The sequence below is a fragment of the Echeneis naucrates genome, chromosome 10, assembly GCF_900963305.1.
Source record: "Echeneis naucrates chromosome 10, fEcheNa1.1, whole genome shotgun sequence".
NCBI lineage: Eukaryota > Metazoa > Chordata > Actinopteri > Carangiformes > Echeneidae > Echeneis > Echeneis naucrates.
The window spans coordinates 9,658,102-9,680,318 of NC_042520.1; the positions used below are offsets into that span (position 1 = coordinate 9,658,102).

General features: G+C 40.5%; 2 protein-coding genes across 3 annotated transcripts; one reads left to right on the forward strand and one right to left on the reverse strand.

Annotated features, from left to right (window-relative positions):
- Positions 1–120: 120 nt before the first annotated feature.
- On the reverse strand, positions 121–14,192 carry inppl1b (inositol polyphosphate phosphatase-like 1b). 2 transcript variants are annotated; one of them, XM_029511922.1, is made up of 27 exons: positions 12,890–14,192; positions 11,678–11,741; positions 9,643–9,781; positions 9,387–9,507; positions 8,873–9,013; positions 8,645–8,732; positions 8,429–8,506; positions 8,103–8,240; positions 7,817–7,931; positions 7,643–7,743; positions 7,392–7,494; positions 7,047–7,243; positions 6,529–6,646; positions 6,270–6,366; positions 5,965–6,103; positions 5,723–5,822; positions 5,441–5,529; positions 4,904–4,985; positions 4,330–4,413; positions 4,120–4,233; positions 3,943–4,031; positions 3,767–3,854; positions 3,237–3,389; positions 2,765–2,846; positions 1,668–2,457; positions 1,467–1,582; positions 121–940 (listed from the first exon to the last, which is right to left on the reverse strand). In XM_029511922.1, the coding sequence occupies exons 1-27, from the start codon at positions 13,024–13,026 to the stop codon at positions 847–849; spliced, it is 3,657 nt and encodes a 1,218-aa protein (XP_029367782.1). In that variant the 5' UTR covers positions 13,027–14,192; the 3' UTR covers positions 121–846. The 2 variants fall into 2 exon arrangements, with proteins under 2 accessions (XP_029367782.1, XP_029367784.1); XM_029511924.1 differs by having other exon boundaries at positions 7,643–7,735; positions 7,809–7,931.
- Positions 14,193–18,210: 4,018 nt separating this feature from the next.
- On the forward strand, positions 18,211–21,281 carry arr3b (arrestin 3b, retinal (X-arrestin)). The gene is made up of 15 exons (XM_029513255.1): positions 18,211–18,218; positions 18,818–18,848; positions 19,008–19,068; positions 19,164–19,208; positions 19,307–19,500; positions 19,616–19,675; positions 19,758–19,834; positions 19,955–20,090; positions 20,183–20,267; positions 20,379–20,451; positions 20,567–20,704; positions 20,735–20,740; positions 20,873–20,950; positions 21,055–21,078; positions 21,178–21,281. Exons 1-15 carry the CDS (start codon positions 18,211–18,213, stop codon positions 21,257–21,259), a joined length of 1,098 nt encoding a protein of 365 aa, XP_029369115.1. The 3' UTR covers positions 21,260–21,281.
- The last annotated feature ends 936 nt before the right edge of the window (positions 21,282–22,217 follow it).

The window sequence follows — 22,217 nt, forward strand, 5'->3', positions numbered from 1 at the left end:
GAAACACCTCAATTTCTACGTGGCATTAAACAACGCTTGAGAAGAGACAGAGACGCGAAAAGGAGAGATTTCTCCTATAGCCAAGCTTCACAGAATGAAATGACTCTTATGTTTGCCTGGTGACAGTCAACAGTTGCTTTATGCGCTTCACTTTTTAAAGGTTGCATAAAACATACACAGTGGGCATAGGTACTGATTAAGTGACATGATAGCAACAGTGAGCGACAGTAAACAAAATGAGATAAGGCATATCCTTCCACACCAGCTTTACAGACAATTTTCCAGTAGATAAGTGTGGCTATGGATTTTGTGCTCCACAAGTTTAACAGAGGGCTTTTACAAGCTCAAGTCCAGGCTCAATAATAGCAGAATATTGTGGAGCACACAGTAGAAGAGATGAAGGAGAATGGTAAACACTAGCTTCGGGTGAACACTGGAAACTAAAGAACAATATTTTTATAGTCATTCAGAAATCATTTAAAACAACATTAAACAAGACCTTGATACCATAACAAACATTTGTGAATGCGACTGTTACTAGAAACACATTTCAAGGTTCTCCATTCATATCACCCTGCTCTCATTATCTGTTAAGATGGATGGATAGATGAATAAAGCAGACTGTGCAAAGAGTATTTCCTGTGTTATGTTCCCTTTGCTGCACTGACACATACAAACTATTGTTGTGATATTGATTGGGTAAGTGAAAATATGGCAGGGCTGAGGTAAAGTCCAGCTGTTGTGTTTGATATGCAATCAGTCTGTTCGCTCTCTAGATTTCAAGCAGTTCATTGAGTTGGAATTGAGCAGAAGCCCCATATTATGGATATTGTTTATCTGCGTTCCTCAGTTCCAGTTCCTGGGCAGGTTCTCGAGGATCCTGCGTCGGTGTGAGGGGTTTGTCACTCCTGCAGCACGCAGATCCTCCTCTGTAATGCCACTGTGGTGAGAAGAAATGGCATTGAACCAAAATTCAGAATAGAATTGTTTTTCAACTAATATTTACCACTTCATTGTCTAAATCTTTGTCAATGTTAAAGCTTTGCAAAGCTACATAAGGTAGAAAGCGATGAAAGTGAAGGAAATGCAGATTTTTTCGCACTTTACTCTAGTTCCTGTTTTTTAATCTCAAAAAAATTCATATATACCCATTGAAATAATTTTAAACTGCTTTTAGAAAGCCCTCTCTTACAGAAGACTGGCACTGAAAAAAAAAAAAAAAACACACATAAAGAAATAAATTAGGCAATAAATAAATTCCGATCGATTAAATTGCACCAAAATGCACAAAAATAAACGCAGACATTAATTAACTGATAAAATGTTTTTCTTTTTCCATCTACATTCCCTCACGCTTTCTTTGTAAATTTACATTCTTTCATGCCTAAACATTTACATTCCTTCCTGAATTCTTCATTGATTTACTATCCATGCCTTCTGAACTACGTTATCCAAAATCCTTTTACCTGAAGTAATCCAGATCATCCCAGCCATTGAGACTGAGTCCCAGGGTGTATTTCTGAAGACCAAGAGTACTGAGAAGCTCCCGCACTGTCTCTGGTGCACCTTGGAGGACAGACACCTGCAACAATATGAACCAGACAGAATTATTTGAGGGAAATAAGTGTTATGTCTATTAAAAACTGTCTTTGAGAGCAGCAGCATACCTCTTTATCCCAGCTGTATCCTCTATCTCCAGGCATCGAGGGGCCATTTCTATAACCAGGTCTTTGGTTTGGGATTGTTGGGCCTATCTGCTCTGTGGGGAAGAAGTCCACTTCGCTGAGGGACTTGGCGATTTGTAAAGCAGTGAGGGAATTGTCCCCTGTAGGCCCAGTTGGTTGCTGATCCACGACCCAGGGAGCAGAAACCTGACAGTGTGCTAAGTGCGTCGGGGTGTAAGGGAAGGCTGGTGGCGCCTTGGCTGCCCGGAGAGGATTGGTTCTCTCTGGAAGATGCTGATGTTGATTCCTTCTGGCTTTTTCCCTGATGATTGCTGAGTGATTCATATACAAGTTCCTCAGGTTCTTCTCAGGCAGTATGGAGTCCTGACCAATATTTTTACCTTGGTATTTGTCTCTGAGTTGTGAATTCTGCTCCTGGTACTGTGAGATGACATGACTTGAGGGTGGAGATATGGGGGATGGGTCTTTGGCAGGGAAAAGCTGATAAGAGGAGTTGGGTGCATGAATATCATTGGTTGGAATGTACTGGGGCATGATCGCTGGAATTTCAATCTCAGTAAAATCGGATCTGCGACAGGGTCTCCTGTCAAAGCCCTGACGCCCTGAGACTTTTGGGAGCTGCAACGCCTCATTGCCAGACCAGATCACCTGAGGGTCCTTTTGACCGGGGAGAGTCTCCTCCACTCTGCGTGCCACTGACACACCTTCAAAGATGAAGTAGGCAGGATTGGTGTAGCTGCTCGGAGTTAGTTTGGGCGGAACTGCAGAAGACCTGAATGAGTAACCAAATCAAATTACTGGATGTGTCTTCAATTTTCACTCATCGAAATATGATGTTCAGTGGTCAATGATGACATTTAAGATCAATACACAGGTCTGCATGTGGCTGCAGGTAATGATGAGAAGACAAACTTAACACTACACAATTGTTGCTTTCACGTGATATTACATTTTACATGGAAAAAGATTAATTTAATTTGCAAAACAGAAGATTTCTCCTGGAAAAGAGCGAGAACTGAGGGCTTCCTGCTCCTCTACACTGTTGTTCGGAAACATTATGAACATTATTAAGTCCTCACCTATTTATTGGGACCCTTGTAGGCGCAAGAGACATGTGTCCCCTCCCAGGACGTTTGTCATCTTTCTCCAAACAAAACCATTCTGGAAAAGTCAAACCACAAGAAATGAACCTCACGTTTTACATAGTGCAACTTCTTTAAAGTCTTTGGAGTGCATGGAGGTCAGCATCATGGTGGTTTTTGTGTGTGCCTTGTGTGGCATCTGACCTGGTGCCATAATACTGATCTGTCCTGTTTCAGTGTCTCAGGATGCATCTGGTCAGGGTCAATCAGGAGCCAAAAGAGGAAGCGGTCGATATATACCAGCAAGCATAAAGCCAAGCCAGGGATCATTGAGGAACCAAATAGAGGAAGCAATGTGAGACTCACAAGAGAGTGAAAGAAAGCAGTGACCATGGAGTTGAAAGTTTAGTGGGAAGTGAAAGTGCAAGCAAGGCAAAGACGAGGGAAGTACTAGTGGCAGCTGACCTACCATAGATCTTTGCTCGCGTTCCTCTCCTGTCCTTGGGGACGTGCACCCTGACCCGACCTCTTATGGAGCCCATCTCCTCCCCTCGGTGACTCAGAAATGTCTCAAACTGCTCTGATGTGCGAGTGAGTGAGCGCAGGGCTACACAGCATTCACCTACAAAACAAAACAAAACATTTTAAATGTATTAGATTAGATCTATAAGACCTTTCCCAAAACGCAACAAAGTATTTTCCTTAGCTTTGCAGGTAATGACTGTAATTTATTTGGAACATTATAAACACCATCAATGATTGTAAGCATACTTGGTAAAAGAAAAAATAATTAAATAAAAAATAAAAATTGATGATAAACTGCTCATAAATGATGTATCATCTCCATAAGGATGTGCAAACCATATCCACCCATAATAAAACATAATGAAACTACCAGGAGTACTAGATAGAACTTGAAGAGTGAATAGGGCATTCATTAGTAAAGCAGTAAACTAGATATAAATAAATTAGATAAAATTAATTTGTCCTTATACCAACCATATGACTCAAATCCATCACATGACTTGACAGACAGCAGCAGGTGCTGATCCTGAAGGTATTCCATGTCAGACAGGGCCAGATGAAGCTAAAACAGAAGTTAGTGATTTAGAATTCACAGACAAACTTTTCAGAGAAAATTTCATTATTATCTACAAAGCAACTGAGACTCTGACCTTGGGCAGCTGTTTGAAGGACCAGCCAAGTTTGAGAAACCCAGGGACATCGCAGCTCTGTGAGTCATTCTCGCTGGAGCGTCTTGTCTCTGCAAAGAAAGGCATTCATCGATTTCTGTTGCAGCGTGGCACTGTGCTAAATGTAACGCATAATCTCTTTTTGATGAGACATCATACCTTCAAGGCAAGCTGAATGAAATTCAATGAAGAACTTTGCTTTGCTCGCCGTCTTCACAATGACCTCTACACCATCAAGCTCTATCCAGGCCCTCTCCATGCTTGGATTTGGATCTGTGCAAGACAAATGCATGGTAGTACTGTTCAGCGCGCGACTACATTCAGTCATATTCAATGTTTGTGTCTCACTGGCCACAACAATGACAGCACCTGTTTTGAACTGTGGTGTCACTCCCACCTCGAACGTGGCGAAAACAGGTGAGTGATCGCTTGTGAAGATGTCATCCGTGCAACCTGGTAACAGACAATCCACCATATTACTTGACTAGTGTGAGGAGCATTACTTTTACTTTATTTCTTTTTTACTTTACTCTATTAATTTATATTTTCTATGACTTAAAACCTGTCTTGACACAGAAAGCACATGGACTCAGTTAAAAGAATCATTCAGGAGACAAAACTTTGTTGTCCAACTACCCTGCATTTGTTTTTCTTTGATTTGGCTGATGTTAGTCAGAAACAGATGCTTGCAGCGGAGTGAGAGGAAATGACTCTGTTTCTAAATGGACCACAGACCAGAATGTAGGGGTTGATGGTTTTAATGGTTGTTCTCGTGAAAAAAACAAACCAAACCAAAGCTAAAAGCCCATAGATACCTCATTTGAGAATGCTGCATGACAGCTTTTGTCTTGCCATTTTTTGCTGTTTTTATTATTATTATTATTTACTTTTTATTTTATTTTCTACTAAAACATGTATTTTATTTAAAAGCTGCACATCTTACCATATGCAGTGCATACTATATGCATCTCTGGGTAGGATTTCCACAGAATCCTGTCGCACCATGATGGAACATTAACTCGCACCTGCAGAAACAAATATAGGTAAAGATCAATGTGTTTGTTTGTCCTTTTTAAGTGCCTTCAGTCCTTCATGCCAGACATTCCTTGTGTAAACTGGGTAAAATACTCAGCCCTTTATTTACAGTCATTACAGCAGCTGCTGTCAAAGTCAGCCATGTCAAAGATTGCACTGCAAAAATTTTGTTTTGTATTGTATATTGTGTTTGCATTCACAACTCTGATGCATTATAACCTTTACTTTATTTTTTTAGCTTCCTTATTTATTTATTTATTTTTTATCTGCTTTGAGCTGATTTGTTGGTTTTGGTTTGTTCAAATAAATGAACGTGTGAAACAATATCAGGAACTGCAAAGCAAATTTAGTACGCAAGTCCCAAATGGGTCAAATGTGTAGCTGCTGTCATGCTAATGTGGGCATTTATCCTCTGTCCTCTTGTGGTTGGCAACACATGACTCACCCCTGAGGTCTTGTACTTTTGCCACAGGTAGCAGTCACGAGAGCCCCTTTCATATCGATAGGTGGGTGGAAATGCAATCTTTTCTTCCACTTAACCATGATAAACACAAAATTTCAGAGTGAGCAAAAGGTACAGCTGAAATAAACGGAATAATAAAACTACCATGAACTAATTTATCATTTATTGTGCATTTGTAAAATGCCATTAAATTTTTTGTGGAATGTGTTCATGATGTAATATACATTGCTGCCAATACAGATCAAAGGTGAATAGAAAACTCACTGAAATTGAGAAAGGCTTTCCTTTTGTGTCTCTCGCGGGTCAGCTGATCAGCACACATGAGCTCCTCAAACTCTCTCTTAGATACATGTTTCAGGATGTCCTGTTGTCAGTGAATACCAGAGAAGTAGTAGCATAAATATCCATTTCATGTCTACTACCAAACCTTTAGTAGGCATCAAATCAGAGCACGCTGTTTTAGAAACAGTAATTGATGAGGAAGCAGCACTAAAGGCTAATCTGACCTGCACGTCCAAGTCTAGCCTGTAGTTGAGATCTCCACACCAGAAGAGGTGAGTGAAGCGCAGGCTGATATCAAAAGCCCCAAGCTGTTTATCACCCAGAGACAGCAGTCTGAGGATGTCCACGAAGTTCTGGTTCCTCCTGAACATGACATACATTGAAAGACTTTGACTTTGGCTGGATTCAAACCATGGGAGTGTGATTACAGGTGAGTGATGGAGACAAACTTTTGATGCAACATAGATATGACACAGGAGCACACACACTTGGTCCTTGACTGAAGTATAAAGACAAAGGCACAACGTACCTGAGGACTTTCTCACTTCCAGAGGTCAGGTGGCAGTTAACGAACCCAAAAGACGTCCCATTGAAGAAGAATGAGACCCCGACAGCTCCTTTATTTCCTAAAACAACAGAAATAACAACATCAAACCCTTCTAATTTTAAAAACATGTTTTGTTCTTGTTAATTATATGATCTTTTTTATTTCTTGCTGTCAACAGTGAATCTTTCCTCTTGCTGATTTTTGTGTATTTGTGATGCTGTGTTTATGCAGGGCAGCCGACCCAATGTGTTGCCCAGGCCTGTCTTCACGCTGGCTGTGTTCACACGGCTGATGCGGCTCTCGTGCTCTGGCTTCACGAACACAACCAGCCTCATGTTCCAGAGGGACTGGACTGCCACCTGCAGGACATTAAATCATATTACAAAAGCATGAAGATTTTTCACTGCATGTGACCAATTTCTATGATCACGAGCTGAAAGGTGTGCACAGCCCGTGAAAGAGATACTGTTCGACATCATGTATCACCAAGATTATATTCTGAGATTTATTCTCACAAGCACACTGATGACAAAACATAAAATTCTCATATTCCTCTCAAAAATATGCTGTGGTGTTGCAGAACCCTTGTCTTTCCAAGTAAATAATGTGGATTTCTTCATATTTAATATATACTACCAGACGTAATATTGCAGTTTTATATTAGATTGGGTAGCTTTTGTAATACAGAAGAAAATCTTTTCAGAATTTTGAATATAGGGTTCAAGAATAAAGAAATGAAGGAACCCTAACCCTAATTACCTGTTTGAAGTCAATGTGAGTATAGCTACGAAGGGTTGCTTTGATGTGCTCTGTCCACTCTCTCTCCCCCTGAGGGTTTTCCTGAGTCCCCAAAGCGTAAATATCATGAGGAAGAAATGCAGTCGACTCATCGGGTGTGTGTCCCAAACCACAGCAGGTGACCCATGACTGCAGGCTCCGTGGAGGAGGGGAACCACCTGTACGCACAAAACAACACAATAAATCAAAAATCAAAAATCATCTCCCTTTTATTTCCACTACTTCAGCACATAAATTAGTTAAATAAAAAAAACAAAAAAACAAAAAAACAAAGAGGCATGAGGTGGTCATCACATTTATGCGTACCCATATTCCAGGTGCCAACAAACACTGAGACCATGTCAGGTTCACTGAGATGAGAGTGCTGGGTTTTCATCATTTGGAGGAGATGGCAGAAAGAGTCACGTTTCTGAATGGGATACCAATCATTCAGTGACTCAGGGGAGGGGAAAGCGTGTACTCCAATCAAATCATAACAAAGTTACATCAAGAGCAGGTCTAGACCAAACTCTTTATGGAGTTGTGAAAGACTACCATATTGTCTTATATTATCTTACCCGTGCACTTTCAAATGTCATTTCCCGCGGTGTGTTGTGGTGACTGTCGACCACCATGCGTACTTTGGCTGTGCTGCTCTGGAACTTGACAATCTGCAGAACTGACAGAAAATGATACAGTATATTTGCAAGCAAGAGAAACGGGGGGAACAGAAAAAAGACACACGTTCTTACTTCTGTCCTGTGACACCCTCTCTATGCCAAATGACCCAGCTTTTCTGTCAAACAGCAGCACTCCTGTGTCCACATCTACAGAAACAGTTTGTCTGCCATACCTCACCATCTTCACCTGGTAACGCAGACAAAAGCAATTCTTAATATGATCACATAGTCCACCTTAAGTGTGACAACTTTCCTCACTTTGTCCACATATACTGTTAAAATAAAATGTAACTGATTAACAAGGAATTGACAAAATCATGTTGATTGTAAGATGAAGGTCGTTTTCACCCTGGTTTACCTGAAAGGAGTGGACAGGAATCTGCCTCTCATGATTCTTTACAGGTGGGATGTTGGTGAGTATCGGTTCAGGCGGAGGTGGATTAGGCTGCACTGCCAGATTGTGATTGGTCACTGCATCTTGTAGAGCTTTTAACACCTTTATAAGCAAAGAAAAGTTTTGTTTTATTCACTCTGTTACAGGGGATCTATGTACTTGTCAATCCCAGTTAAGCAATCACTGCAAATGAGCATTAAAGGACTGGGACCAGAGTGGGTTTTTGATAGTATGCTAAGATTCCCTGGCATTAAAAAATAACTCATAAATTTAACCCAAGAAAAACATACTTTTTTCTCCAGCGAAGACAGCAGACTGACCAATGCTGAAATCTTGCACAACAAGGTGTCTATGTCCATATCTGGACCCTTCCAAAGAGACAAGGACAAGATAACTCAAACATCTTTTTTAGAAACCTATCCAGTTTTCATAATAAGCTTTTACATCCTACAGTTCTGTGTTCACCCATTTTGAAGTTGTTCTTATAGAAGCATATTTTGCCGTACCTGTGCCTTGGTGTGTGTTAAAGAGCAGCTAGGATGGTCAAACACCTTGGCCAGGGTTTCCAGACTTGATAGAGTAAGATCAATCTCACTGTAGAGTCAATCAAAACAGAACTTTTGACTGATTATCATATTTAAAAATATACACATTATTTGGGTAAATTAAAACATTTACTATTTCAGTCCATAAATTGGATTCATCCTTAACATTAATAGCAAAATGATGCCTACCTGTTTAGGCCTTGGCAGGCAATACCCAGAGTACGCTTGAGGTGGCATAGGGTTGTTGCTCCTTTATGCACATTCTCAATGTCAAGAGGAAGCTCGCTGAAGAGGTAGTCATTGAGCAAACCAATCACATCGCTCGCAGTGCTGCAAACAGAACAGGCAGGCTGAATTTAGACTGTTACTTCTAATAAACTGTGCAAGCTGTCTCTGTGCCTGGACATGCTGCTGTTTGCACTAAATCTATTAGAAAACCCGCTTTGAAGCATTTGAGGAATATAGTTCCACAGGTTTCTCCGTCCTTCATGTAAAACATGTTGATTAGAAGTGAACATACCGAGTGGTTAACATTAATGTGATACTACAAATTAATAATCAGTCACAAGCCATTTTTTTGGCTTGTGAATGAGACGATATTAAAGTTTTAAGAAAAACTACACAGACTGCATACTAAACAGACCAAACTCATTTTTGGAATTCAGCATTTGCAGCTGGTAACCATTTTTCTGGATAATCATACCTGGATGTGTTCAGCTCCTGTAATTTATCCAGGTGTTGGGCAGGAGGGCTTGCTTTAGCTGGTGGTCCTAATAAAAGTGCTGTGTTGACAGATGCGGGAACTGGAGGTGACCTCTCATCATCTGCGCGTATATGAAAAATAAAATAAAGCATTAATGGCCGGCAAAGAATATTTTAGTATAGGTGCATGATTTTGTGTATTATATTTGAATATTTATGAAATATTCAGAAGATTTTTTTGAAACTAGTTGACCCACCTGAGCTCTCATCTCCTGTGTCTGTATCTCGAGGAACGGGGTAGAGCAGGGGCATGACGAGGCCTTTGTGGGGATGCTGGTACCCCAACACCAAGTCCTCCAGTGTCCGGAAACAGTTTACCTGCACCCCCTGCGTTGTCTGTGAAACATACACGACTGATGTCCCTGACCACATAAAATCTATAAACCACATCATCATTTAAGTGTGCTGATAGACTGCTAAGATCTGTTTATCTTCCATCTACTTCGTTTATAATCTTAAACCTTGAAAAACATTTTAATCGTGGACATGAGGTCTTTCAAAATACCCACTCAGTTTAACGTCTACATGTATTGTTTGTGGTCCATTACATTGGACAGTAAATAAAACAACAATCCAACTTTAATATGAACTTTTCATGTCGTTATTAGTGGGCCTGTGGTGGACTGGTGACCTGTCCAGGGTGTATAATGCCTTCGCCCAGTGTGAGCTGAGATTGGCTCTGGCACCCCGCGACTCGGAAACAGATAAAGCTATTAAAGATGAATGAACAAATTAATCAATGTGGTTATTAGTGGATGTTTTTTCACAGAAAGACCATCAATCCCACCAGGATAATTACTTGGCAGAAAAAAGCAGAAGTATATATTTGCATGACAGAAAAAGCTTTCATTGCTGTGATAAAAGAAGTCCCTGAGGCCACAGGACACATGTCATCATCAAAAGCTGTTTCCTGACTACAGCAATAGTTTGCTGCGATGTTTCACTTTTCACGTTGGCCACAACATGCGTATGTTCGTACTTGCAGGCCACACACAAACAAGATTAATGTTGAACTTTCTACAAAAACCCTCACAGCTACATGTCAGTGGTTGTCACAGCAGAACAGGCAAAAGCTGCAATTATACAAATACACATCCTGTGAACAGGTGCTAAAAATATATACCAGCAGTCAGATCTACAAAACTAATTAGAGCAACATTCAGAGCAACGTTTTTTTTCTGTGTCCTTTCAGTGTTTTCTTTTTTCATTTTTTTTTTCTAATGGTAGTGAAGGAGCCAAGCTACCTGTTTGTTTTTGACAGGCTCTCTTCAACAAAGTATGTTTATGCCACAGTTATCTCTTGAAAAGCAATTAGAAAGAAAATAAATAAGACACAGTGAGAGACAAAATGGGCCCTGAAATATCTGTGTCTCTCTTGGAAAAACAAAAAGGCACGCATGCGACTTGTGAGTTGGTGGAGCAAATCCAGTGAGGGAAAATACGTACTGGAGGTTTATACTGATGGCAGTGGAAAAACAACTAAAATAGCAACTGAGTTTAAGGTCTTAGTTTGAAAGTGGAGGATTTTTCCAAGTCGAGGGCTTGGAAACAGCTGCCAGACAATTGTTATTAAACTTATTGTGGCGCTTTAATGTGCAGACATGGTCTTGAAAGAGCATTGGCTGACACGCAGTTTAGATAAGCAAGAAGTCTATTTTTCTCACTCTCTTGGTCTCTTTTACCAACGTGCATGAGTGTGGATGTGTGGTCATAAAACTTTGTGCTTGTGTGTCTACGGTCTAATAATTGGATCATTTGTAACTAAATGGCCCCTTTTTCAGAGTATCAAAAACAGACACATGCCATTACGGGCTTAACTGTGCCACATCCAAGAGACTCATTATGTCTAATACAAACACCCCCATACATACACATAACAAATAAGTGCATCCATTGCTCACTGACCTAGTGTGTGGGTTGAGTAGGAATCTCTGAGACATAAAAACAATTTCTCCTCTGTGCTGCTGAGCTCATGCTGCAAGCATGCAGCCACATGGCAGAAATGCCATTCAAACAACAAGGCTGCTGCAGTCCTAACAGAGCAAGTATAGAGATGAAACACAAACAGGTTCCTGTTTGCCTCATAACAGGCGATAACAAACCATTGTCTGAGCCCTCCAACTCAATCTGATCGCCTGTGTTTCTTACTGTGTGTGCAGTTTGTGCCATGGTTTCAGATCTCCATTGTGTGTGTCTTTCTTCCCCGTCCGGCAGCGGGAAGCGAACACTCACCTGAACCGCTAGAAGGCCATCGGCATCGGGAAGAATACGATAGGTGTGGACGTGACATTGGAACCTTTGGGAGCCATGAAAAGATCTTTTATTAGTGGCTTTGTAAATTTCCACAACAGATAACTTAGCAAATATTCAAAGGAGAAACTATAGTACATAATTCTAATGATCACTTGATTAAAAACAAATCTGATTGTAGTTTAAACCACAAACTTCCTTAGCAGGTTTTGAGGTGTCTCAGAGATGACTAATGATCCAGCTTGTTTTACTTATACAATGAGAGACTTGGATAATCAGCATCAGCCACTTTTGAGGACTTGTTTCAGACAAAACATTAACGTTAGTGACGGTAAATAATACAGACAAACGGGAGATACGACATCATTATGACAGAATACAAATCAATGTAAGACACTAAATGAAGGAATGAGTTATTTAGAAAAGAACGAAGGGAAAGAGGGAGCACTGTGAGCGGCCAGGCTCAGCTTTCAGGAATGTATCTGGCTGAGGCTGATGAGCAGTCAGCGTAGTGCGGTCGCTGGAGCTCCCGCCCTCCTTCAGGGGCCCCAGGGAAGAAAGTGGGGTAAGAGGGGAAAAAGGGAGTCCTGGGCCAGAGTTTGATTGGTTGAGATGGACTTTGTGCGGACAGGACAGTCTGACAAGTCTTTAGAGGGTGTATGTGTGGGGTTGGCCCAACCTGTATGATTTACTTTCTTTTCAGGCTGTAAGAGCGTGTTTGCTGCCTGCTGGCAGATGATGGTGAAAGTGATGGATATGACAGGGTGAGTCAGGCAGCTGAATCGATTTACAGATGGGGATATTCTGCAAAAATGTTGAGTTTGTGAATAGTTTCCAACCTATAAGCCAAAAAATGTCAAAAAGGTTTCACAAGATAAGATTATTAAATATTCTTTCAAATGAGGTATAACTAAATTTCTGTTTCCTCTGAAATAGAGAAGCCTTTACTGATCCATGACATCCTGAACCAAACATTCAGGAGATGGAACTTATAAAATTAGGCACATGAAGAAAGATTCAGTCTTCTGTATAAATGAGGTCTGAGTTCAACTGAGGGTCATATTCGTTAAAAAATGTTTTCAAGTTATGTTAACAGACCAAAGATGTTCAAAGCCTGAAGCAACCTGTGTATTTTTGTAGTGACAATATGACAATAAAGATAGACAGATAGGATGTGTGTGTGTCTGTACTCACAGTAGACACAAGGCATAGGCTCCTGGCACAGACTCGCTGTCTCTCACTAGGTAGCTGCCATCCCTCCCTGCCCGTGCCAGCAAGTCCTCTGCCTGCACACGGCTGATGTCACGATGGTACCATGCCGCCATAGCCATGGCAATCAATGTAGAGAGATATGTTTGCAAAAATCTTCCACATGAGGTGATGAACTTGGCATAACACAAGTCTAACACAAGTTTGCTGTGTCAGAATTGTAGAAGCTGGAACGCTGTCACTCACGCTGTCACTCACTGACTCATGTCAGCGCCAGAGTGGAATGAATTAGCTATTTAAGTATTTAGGACTTGCCCATGATCCTTTTCTTCGTGACCAAGGTATCAAATTGACTACCCCACACCTTTGCTTTATAAGCTAGCACTTGCTGAGTCCCAATAGGTTCTTTGGTTGTCACACATCCTATTCCATAGCAGGAAGAGAGACAACGCATCCAGCTGATGGCAAAGTTAGTCCACCCCGACTGCACCCTGCTCCTCACGCGAAGTGCCAGTCTGCCTTTCTGAGAATACCCTCCTTGTGAAGACCCTGTTTCAGTTTTTGGTTGCACTCAGGTGGGTGTGTTGCTCCAACAAACACTGATCATCACAACAGTGTGCGGGAGGGAGAGGGGAGGAAGAGGAAAAACAACGCGAGGTGCTGCAGAGACTGAATGAAGCTATCAGCCCTCAGGCAGCGACGGTCCCTCTAGCTTAACCACAAACACAAGCTCTGCTCCCTTCTCAAAACAAAAAGCCCCACATGCAAACAACAAGAAAAGAAGAACCAAGAAGGCAAAACAAACAAATCAAGCCACACACACGGCACTCACACACGCACACAGCAGACACAGAAACAGACCAGATGGAACTCAGTCAGCAACAAAACCAGACAGGCATGCAATAGAAACCAGAATAATTCAAATGATTTCTCAGTTTTGTTGCCATATAAGGGAATGGGAACACCCTCCAAAAAAATCCAGCTGATGACTGCACTTGTCTTTGTTTCTTCCAGGCCCAGATTCCATTCAGAGTGTGTCTGGTTGGACGTGGGTTAATCCGTGGGGTCTCACTTTCAAGCTGGATGTTTGTGTGTCGGCGTGTGTGTCTTGTCAGAAGTCTCCCGTCCTCACTGGTGTGGTCTGCAGAGGTTCTTCAGAGTGCTGTCAGAGCAGGGGGAAGGAGGGAGTGGAGAGGACAACCCCCGTCAGAGCACGGAGCAGACAGAGGAAGTGACTCGACATTCCAGATGGCGGACACAGCCAGAAGAATTCTTGTGAGGGGCTCAACTTCACCACCAGTGTGTGAAACAGCAGACTGTTTCCTTTCTCTCGCTTGCTCTCTCTCTCTCTCTCTCTCTCCCTCTCTCAGTCCGTCTACTTTCTACTTCCTCTCCCAGCCCGGTCCCATCTCTCTCCCCTCAAATTCAAAACAGAAAACACAGACTCCCCTCAAACAGGTGAGCTTCTGGGTTAACCCTTCATTTCATTCCTGTTTTTATTCTGTCATCTCTGTCTTCCCCTTTTCTTCCTTGCCAAACTTTTTTCTTTTGTCACCCTCTCTAAACTTCCCTTCCTCTCTTGCTCATTTCTTCCCTCTCAGCAAAACACAGTCTCCATATGGTTATGATCATCCAGGACTTTCTTATTTTTGCCTTCTTAGAAACATTGCCCATTATTCAGCCCTCTTACTTCCCTTCTCCTCAGTTATTTGGAACATGTAACTTTGTGGGAAGCTGTTTGGTCCTAAATTTGCTGTCCTGCCTCTCACTACCCTGCAGAAATGTGCCACCCACCAAACCACAGCCCCCATAAACCAAACATATATAGTTCCATCCCCAGCTGATGACATTTTTTCTGAGACTTCAGTATGAAACCACTTAATTTTGACGTGTGCTCTATGGCATAAACTTGAGATATATGCTGTATCTTAAGGCTGGGGTGCTTTCAGCTACCTGCTAACTTGCTGACGTTTAGCAGTAAATGTTGAGTGGAAATGTTTCCCACGGTGGTGTTCTTGTGTTGCCACACTGACAAATGCTATTTATCACTAAGCAGAACCACAACTGAGACTTTGACTTAAACCAGGCCTTTGAGACCTAATGATGATATGATGCCCTGCTGTGCGATGAAAATATGAGTCATTCAGTGTGAAGCAGATGTAACATTTCTTTAGTTGTCTATATAGTCGAGCAGCAGGACCACAGTTATGAGAGTAAAAACACAAAAGGATATAGCTTTAAGAAAAAGACTAATCGGTTACATTAACAATTATTCATTAAAAGCTTGTTCCATTAGAGGACAGATGATCGTTCTCATTACAGTTAGCTGTCCAACTGATGCCAGTGGAGGCCCTTCAGTGTTACAGCAACACTCGAGTGAAGTTAGTGATTTTCAGCTGCTAAAAATACACCACAGAGCACAGCAGTCAGAAAGCGGACAGGTAACATCCCTGCACCTACTGAGCATTCAGTTTGATTTCATACTTCACTGCTGAAGGGAAAACCTGACATCACACACTACTCTCTTGCTCATCAGGAAGAACTGATTTAATGGAGTTTGCTAATGTTTGCAACAAACTGTGTAGCACTGCCTTGGTTATGCAACACACTGAAGGCTTTGTTGTTAGGTTCAGTGTGTTGTTAAGAAGTGGTAATACCATGGTGGCATAATACACTGAGACGAGTCAGCAGGGCCTGTGAAGGGACAATGTTGACTGTCCATATATAGCACCTGGCTAAAATGGTACCAGATTAACTGTAAGGGGCTTATGTGACTGTAACCTTCCACAACCCAAAACTGGAAGACAAGCGTGTAGGAGAGACAGTTCATCATGAAGAGAGCAGAAATGGGATTACCTCAGTTTTTGACACCATGTCGAACACTAGAGAAATGTTCTGACAAAATAAAGTACTAATAAGTAATAAAGTTGAGCTGATTGAAATCCTAAAAAATACTAATGAAATTCAAATTATAGATGTGTTGTTCTGAATCATTAGCCATTGTCTCAGAGCTGAATTGTGACTTGGTAATTTGAAGAATGAGTTGGTTTGAGTTGGTTTATCATTGTTTCCTTTGTCAACGTCAAACCAGAGGCTTTGTTGTTTTTTTTTCTTGCCCAATGAACCACATAAAGGCTATATCAGAATGACTGTGAATGTCTATTAATAGAATACACAAAGAACAGAAAATGTACTCAGGTTATTTAGCTTACAGAGACCAATAAGAAAAGTTTCCTTATGCTGGAAACAACCCAGTGATTCTGTGTACCTCCACGGATAAAGCTTTAAATCTATATGATATAAAGAACCGCAGACATCCTATAGAAGCATATGAAATCATGCACAAATGCAAATTAAACATATAGTAAACAACTATTTATTTGAAAGGAACAGTTCCTATGAAAAACATGTTTTAATGCGTGGAACAGAAGTGTAGGACTTCACAGGAGAAGCGCTGTTAGTTCGTCGAACCAATTGCTGCGATTTTCAGGTTACATAAAAACCTTGGTTTTCTCATAAAGGAGTCTCCTCTCCCACATCTCACCACTTTTAAAAATAACTGCTTGAATCTGTTATACCATATACTACCACAGTATAAATCATGCTTTCCACAGTTGCTCAGCTGGTCTGCATTTTACTGTACTGACATGGATATTTAAATGGTACACGCACAGCTACAGGTTATACAGAGGGCACTAGGAAAGCAGCTTTAATAAATCAAAGAGGTAACTTTGTATGGGCATGAGTCCTGGCTGACGATCTGACAGTGATAAAACACAGCAGTGCTGTCCATTCCAGCCATCTTTAAAGAGATCTCCAACCCTGTCCTCATATGACAGTTGAACAGAGGCTAACACGAACATCCAGCAATCTAACTCATTATCTTTGTCTACCAAGGTGAGGAAATCCCCAAGTAAAACCAATGATTCAGATCCCTCATTAATAAATCAATTACACCTGGCTGAAGAAGTGAGAAGATCCTTTGCTGATCCGTCAAACAGATTTACCGCTACATTTGTGTGCCAGCTGAGAGGGACGATGCTCTGAAATGACCTTGCCAATGAACGTGGAAGACATAAAGTACAAGTTAAACATCTCTCTGCTCCTCCGTTCGGGGTGGTCTGTACCTATTCAGGTCAAAACTAAACAATTCAGGTAGTTTCGGATTAACTTGCAGCTACTGTAAAACGAAATATGGAACAGCAATCACTATCCAGTGCTCTTAACTCAAAACATTGTTGTCCATGACAGTAAGGCAGCAGGTCAGACAGATCTCTGTAAACCATCAATGAGCACAGATTGTACGACGCTTGGCAGAGGAGCCATCTGTCACCCATAACAAACAAAATCCAACTGATACCGCTCTACTCCTCTTTAAGCTATAAGAAAGCGCGTCCTTGCATATTCGTATTCAACTCAGTGGGGCTTTTATGGTGAAACTCACAGCTTGGAATAGAGATGAAAAATCAGCACTATTGCTGAAGACATAAACCTAATCCTGTTGGCAGGAGTTGTAATATGCATTTAATTTGTGATACTAGTATCTTTGTTCCTGTGTGACTACTGCACATCCTGCATTATTTTGCTAAAAAAAAAAAAAAAAAAATCACGTGACCCAACAAAGACTGAGTGACCAACTTGGATGAAGTTTCAGTTACACACACTGCCTAAACGTTTCTAACCTTATTCTTTTTTTTAATCAGATACACAACATTATTTTTACACACACTGAGGACCAAAACAGTCGCGTTCTAATGAATTAATCAGATTTGCGCTAAAACTTCTTGGAGAAGCTGTGTAAGCTGCAAGGAGGGCTCCAAGGTTGAGGGGTCATCGTATAAAAGCCAACAGGAGGCAGTGGTTTGCACTCACACACTATACTCTGTCAAAGGTGACACGGAACTGAGGCCACGGTAAGTGAGTCATTTCTGAAAATAAATAAATAAATAAATAAATAAATAGTTCATCTGTTATATCTTACTTTATCCAACAGTGATAACATTAAGATTATGCTGATTATTTGTGTTATTGTTATTAATATCACTATTGTTATGAATATTATTTTAAATAAATATATCTTACAATAACAAAAGGGTACTTTTAGAATGATACATTTATCTTTTTTGTGACTGTAACTCTTTTGGATTGCTAAATCTAAGAAATCAAAGATTTTTGAAAACACTTCTCCAAAATTGGCATTAAGACATAATAATAATAGTAATGACTTTGATAAGAAGAAGAAGAATGCAGATGCTTTAAGTTTTCTCTTTTTACTTTCAGACTGGATCTATAGCTTCACTATCAACATGTCAAAGTGAGTTTATGGGGTTTTATCTTATCCACAATATTCAGCAAGTATCTTGGCATTGTAACTGTTTCAGTTTAGATCTTTTGATCGTTTGATGAAAACAAAAGTGGCTCAGAATCAACATAGAGATCAAAAGGTTAATTCATTTACAAGCAACAAGAAGAGGAGCATAACAAACAGTTAAACAATGTGGCAAAGTCACTGTGACCCATCAAACTCTTGAATCTTCCAGGTTAGAGATAAATCCTGAATATGATGAATTGTGAGGATTTTCATTTTGGAAAACAATGATACAGTTTTGATAAGATTAACTGACACTCACTTGAAACCACCGCCACGGAAAACTTGTTTGGGATTGAGTTTATATCTGGATTGCAGAGAAAAACAATAATTTTTATTATTTTGTAACTGTCCTTTTTGTTGTGTCAGTGAGAATCAAAGGCAGGCTTCCTCTGTAAAAATTGTGGCAAAAGCCACTTCATTAATGAAAAGAGAAAGTGATTGTGATGTCATAATGGGTGTACATTTGGATCTTTGTGGTTTGGCAAACGCAAAGGTGTGTAAAAAAGTGTGACCTTTTAGTCACTCTTTTTCTCTCTTTTCAGGGTATTCAAGAAGACCAGCGGCAACGGACATGTAAGTGGCCTCTATAATCTAGTCATTACAGGGCAGCCCTGGGCCTAGGAGGAGTGCAGTTTCTATGTAGCTCTTCCAACTTCCAGAAATAACTTCCAAACTCTTGTAACCTTGGCAAAGGAGTGACTGTTTTCTTCTCTGCGTTTCTGCTTCTCTCAGATTGCCCTGTACTTGGGGAAGCGAGACTTTGTGGATCATGTGGATTCAGTGGAAGTAGTTGGTGTGTGTCACAATGCCTGTTTTGCATCCCAACATATGAATGCACTTGTGAATCTCTGTGAAATCTAACACTGTTGATTGTTCACCAATTTACAGATGGCGTAGTTAAAGTGGATCCTTCTGGTCTTAATGGCAGAAAAGGTATCTGCTTTGCTGATTAACATTTACAGTTAGTTATAAGTCTCAATCTTACTCAAACACAGACTGATTTGTGTCCCTGTGTCATTTTCCCATTGCAGTATTTGTCTACCTTGCTTGCGCTTTCCGCTATGGAAGTGAAGACTTGGATGTCATCGGGCTGTCCTTCAGAAGAGACATCTGGATACAGTACGTTCAGGTGTATCCACCTGTTGATGGAAATGCAACCAAATCACCAATGCAGGAATCCCTCCTGAAGAAAGTTGGAGAGCAGGGATGTCCCTTTTCCTTCAAGGTGAGAAAGAATAAACCCAGTTCTTACACAAAATATCGACTCTCCTCTGCTCCTTGCATTAATCTTTACCTCTCCTTTCAACTTTGATTCTGATTATTCTCTTCACTTTTTTCAGATGCCAACAAATCTTCCATGCTCAGTCAGTTTACAGCCTGGGCCAAATGATGCTGGCAAGGTATATATTTTATCTTTAGTTACTCTTTTGCAGTGTGCTAAATGTTTGCCAAATCTTTTATTTGGGTCTTGTTTTGTTGTAGGCCTGTGGCGTTGACTTTGAAGTTAAAGCATACCTTGCCAATACAGCTTCAAATCCAGATGAAGTCATTGAAAAGAAGTATGTATGCCCACTGCCAAACCATACTGTTTCTCAATTCTCTCAACCTTGCACTGCATACGTAAGCTGCAGCAGAATAAAAGATAGAGAGATATAATTTTGTCTGTCTCCTGGTTTTAGGGACACTTGCCGTCTGATGATTCGTAAAATACAATACGCACCTGCGAACAACAAGTCTGGACCCAAGGCTGATATCTCCAAGCAGTTCATGATGACTGACAAGCCAGTTAACCTCGAAGCCTCCCTTGAAAAAGAGGTACAGAAGTACAGAGACTGCATTCTTTGCATATAACGTGAATTAGGTGTTGATTGCTAAATTATTCTACATAAAAACACTTTTATTTTCAGATTTACTACCACGGAGACCCAATCACTGTGACAGTAAAAGTCAAAAATGAAACCTCTAAGGTTGTGAAGAAAATAAGGGTCTCAGGTGAGTAAATAATTAATATTGAATTGTATCATTGAAATTAAGGTTTCAGTTCACTTTCTGTGAAGAGAGAAATAGGTTTTAACTGATGCAGAATTGATTTCTCCTCTTCAGTTGAGCAGCTGACAAATGTGGCCCTGTACTCATCTGACACTTACACCAAAACAGTCTGCAGTGAGGAGTTTGGGTGAGGGTTTAATTTGAGTATGATTTAAGGGAAAATAATGCAACACAAATAATTGGTGTTAAGCTAAAATTCTACTATTTATGTATTCATTTGTTTGTCTTACTGCTATGTACAGGGAGACAATAAATGCCAACTCTACGTTCGAGAAGTCTTTCCAAATAACCCCCCTGCTCTCCAACAATAAAGAGAAACGGGGCTTATCAGTGGATGGAAGGCTAAAAGATGAAGACACCCACCTCGCTTCCACTACCCTGTAAGCCACTGTAGATCTCTCTTTGAAGAGCTTACAGTGAGCTCAGGGCAGTTTTTCATCCTCTTATTGAGCGGTGGTGATACAACTCCACACAGTGTCATCCACTTATCGTGTTTTAGACCAAATCCCCCCAGTTCTTAAGAGTAAACTATTCCTGTCTCCTCCCAGGAGTCAAGGAGACAAGGAGATGCAGGGAATCATTGTATCCTACAAAGTGAAGGTCACTCTAATGGTGTCTGGTGGAGGGTATGTTTAAACAGAATACAAAATATTTACATGCAAATGATTATATTAAATTGTGGTGACTAAGCTTTTTTTTTTTTTTTTTAATGGTCTTTCCCTCTCAATAGCCTGCTGGGTGGTCTAACTGGAAGGTAAATATTGATTTTACCTCATTTTGTCATGTGTTGTGCAAAATATACAAGTTGCTTTTTTCTTCTTTTTCATTAACAAAACTTTGTTTTTATTTTCAGTGATGTCACTGTTGAGCTTCCACTGACTCTGATGTCCCCAAAACCTGCAGGTGAGTGCACCTTTAACAATTTAAATGTCTAAAGAGACATTTCCTTTCCACAAAATACTGCAGAGTATTAGTTGGTTTTCCAAAACTGATCTGACTAACATGTTGTGTCCTCCCATTTTGTTCATCTGTTGCATGTCATTGCTATCTGTTGAGCAGAAGTGTGAGTATAACAGTCTCTGTGCAAAGACAACCATTTGTTTGCGGCTGTGATGTTTGTGTCAAGCTGCTAATATTCATCTTCTATGTGTTTGTGTGTTTTATTAACCACAGAACATTGGATTAAAAGCTTCTTAGTGCAGGTGAGGTCGCCATAGATTCACCTTGTTTTACTATCTTCGCTTCTTCAAGGGCCATGTATCTTTCTGTTTTTATAAAAATAAATGCCAAATTTAAGCACTGATGTTGGATCTATTTCATGACAAATAATCAACAATACATGCAAAGGACTGTTTCTTCTGTAAGACAAAGATTTTCATAAAAAAAGGCCATGGTGGCTTTCTGAAAAAAAAAAGATGGGATGGGAAGGTCCTTGAACTAGTGCAGTTTCACCCTACACTAGTTACATTGGTGTGAACTCTTAAACTTGATTAATTATTGCTCCACCTCCATGATTTTATAATAAAATCAGAAACTGATAGCAGCATGTATGCCTGTATGGAATGGATATATAGTCCACATTCCTACACAAAAAGAGTTGAGTTTAATAAATGTGTTTCATGTTAGCTATTTTAGCTTTCGCTGTATATACAATCTTGTGAAACGCATTGCCAACTTTGGTGAAATGTTGGAGTCAATGAATCAGTTTTTAATCAACAGAGCAGACATCACAATTGAGTCCATGGAGTGATGGGACGGCCATGAAGCGAAAATCACACACAACAAGAAGGGGACTGGACACAAGTGAAGAGAAGCACTGTTTGTCAGTGAGCCACTACTATGTCAGTATTTTCTTTGCACAAAAGTTTTTATTAAGCATAACTGCAAGAGCAC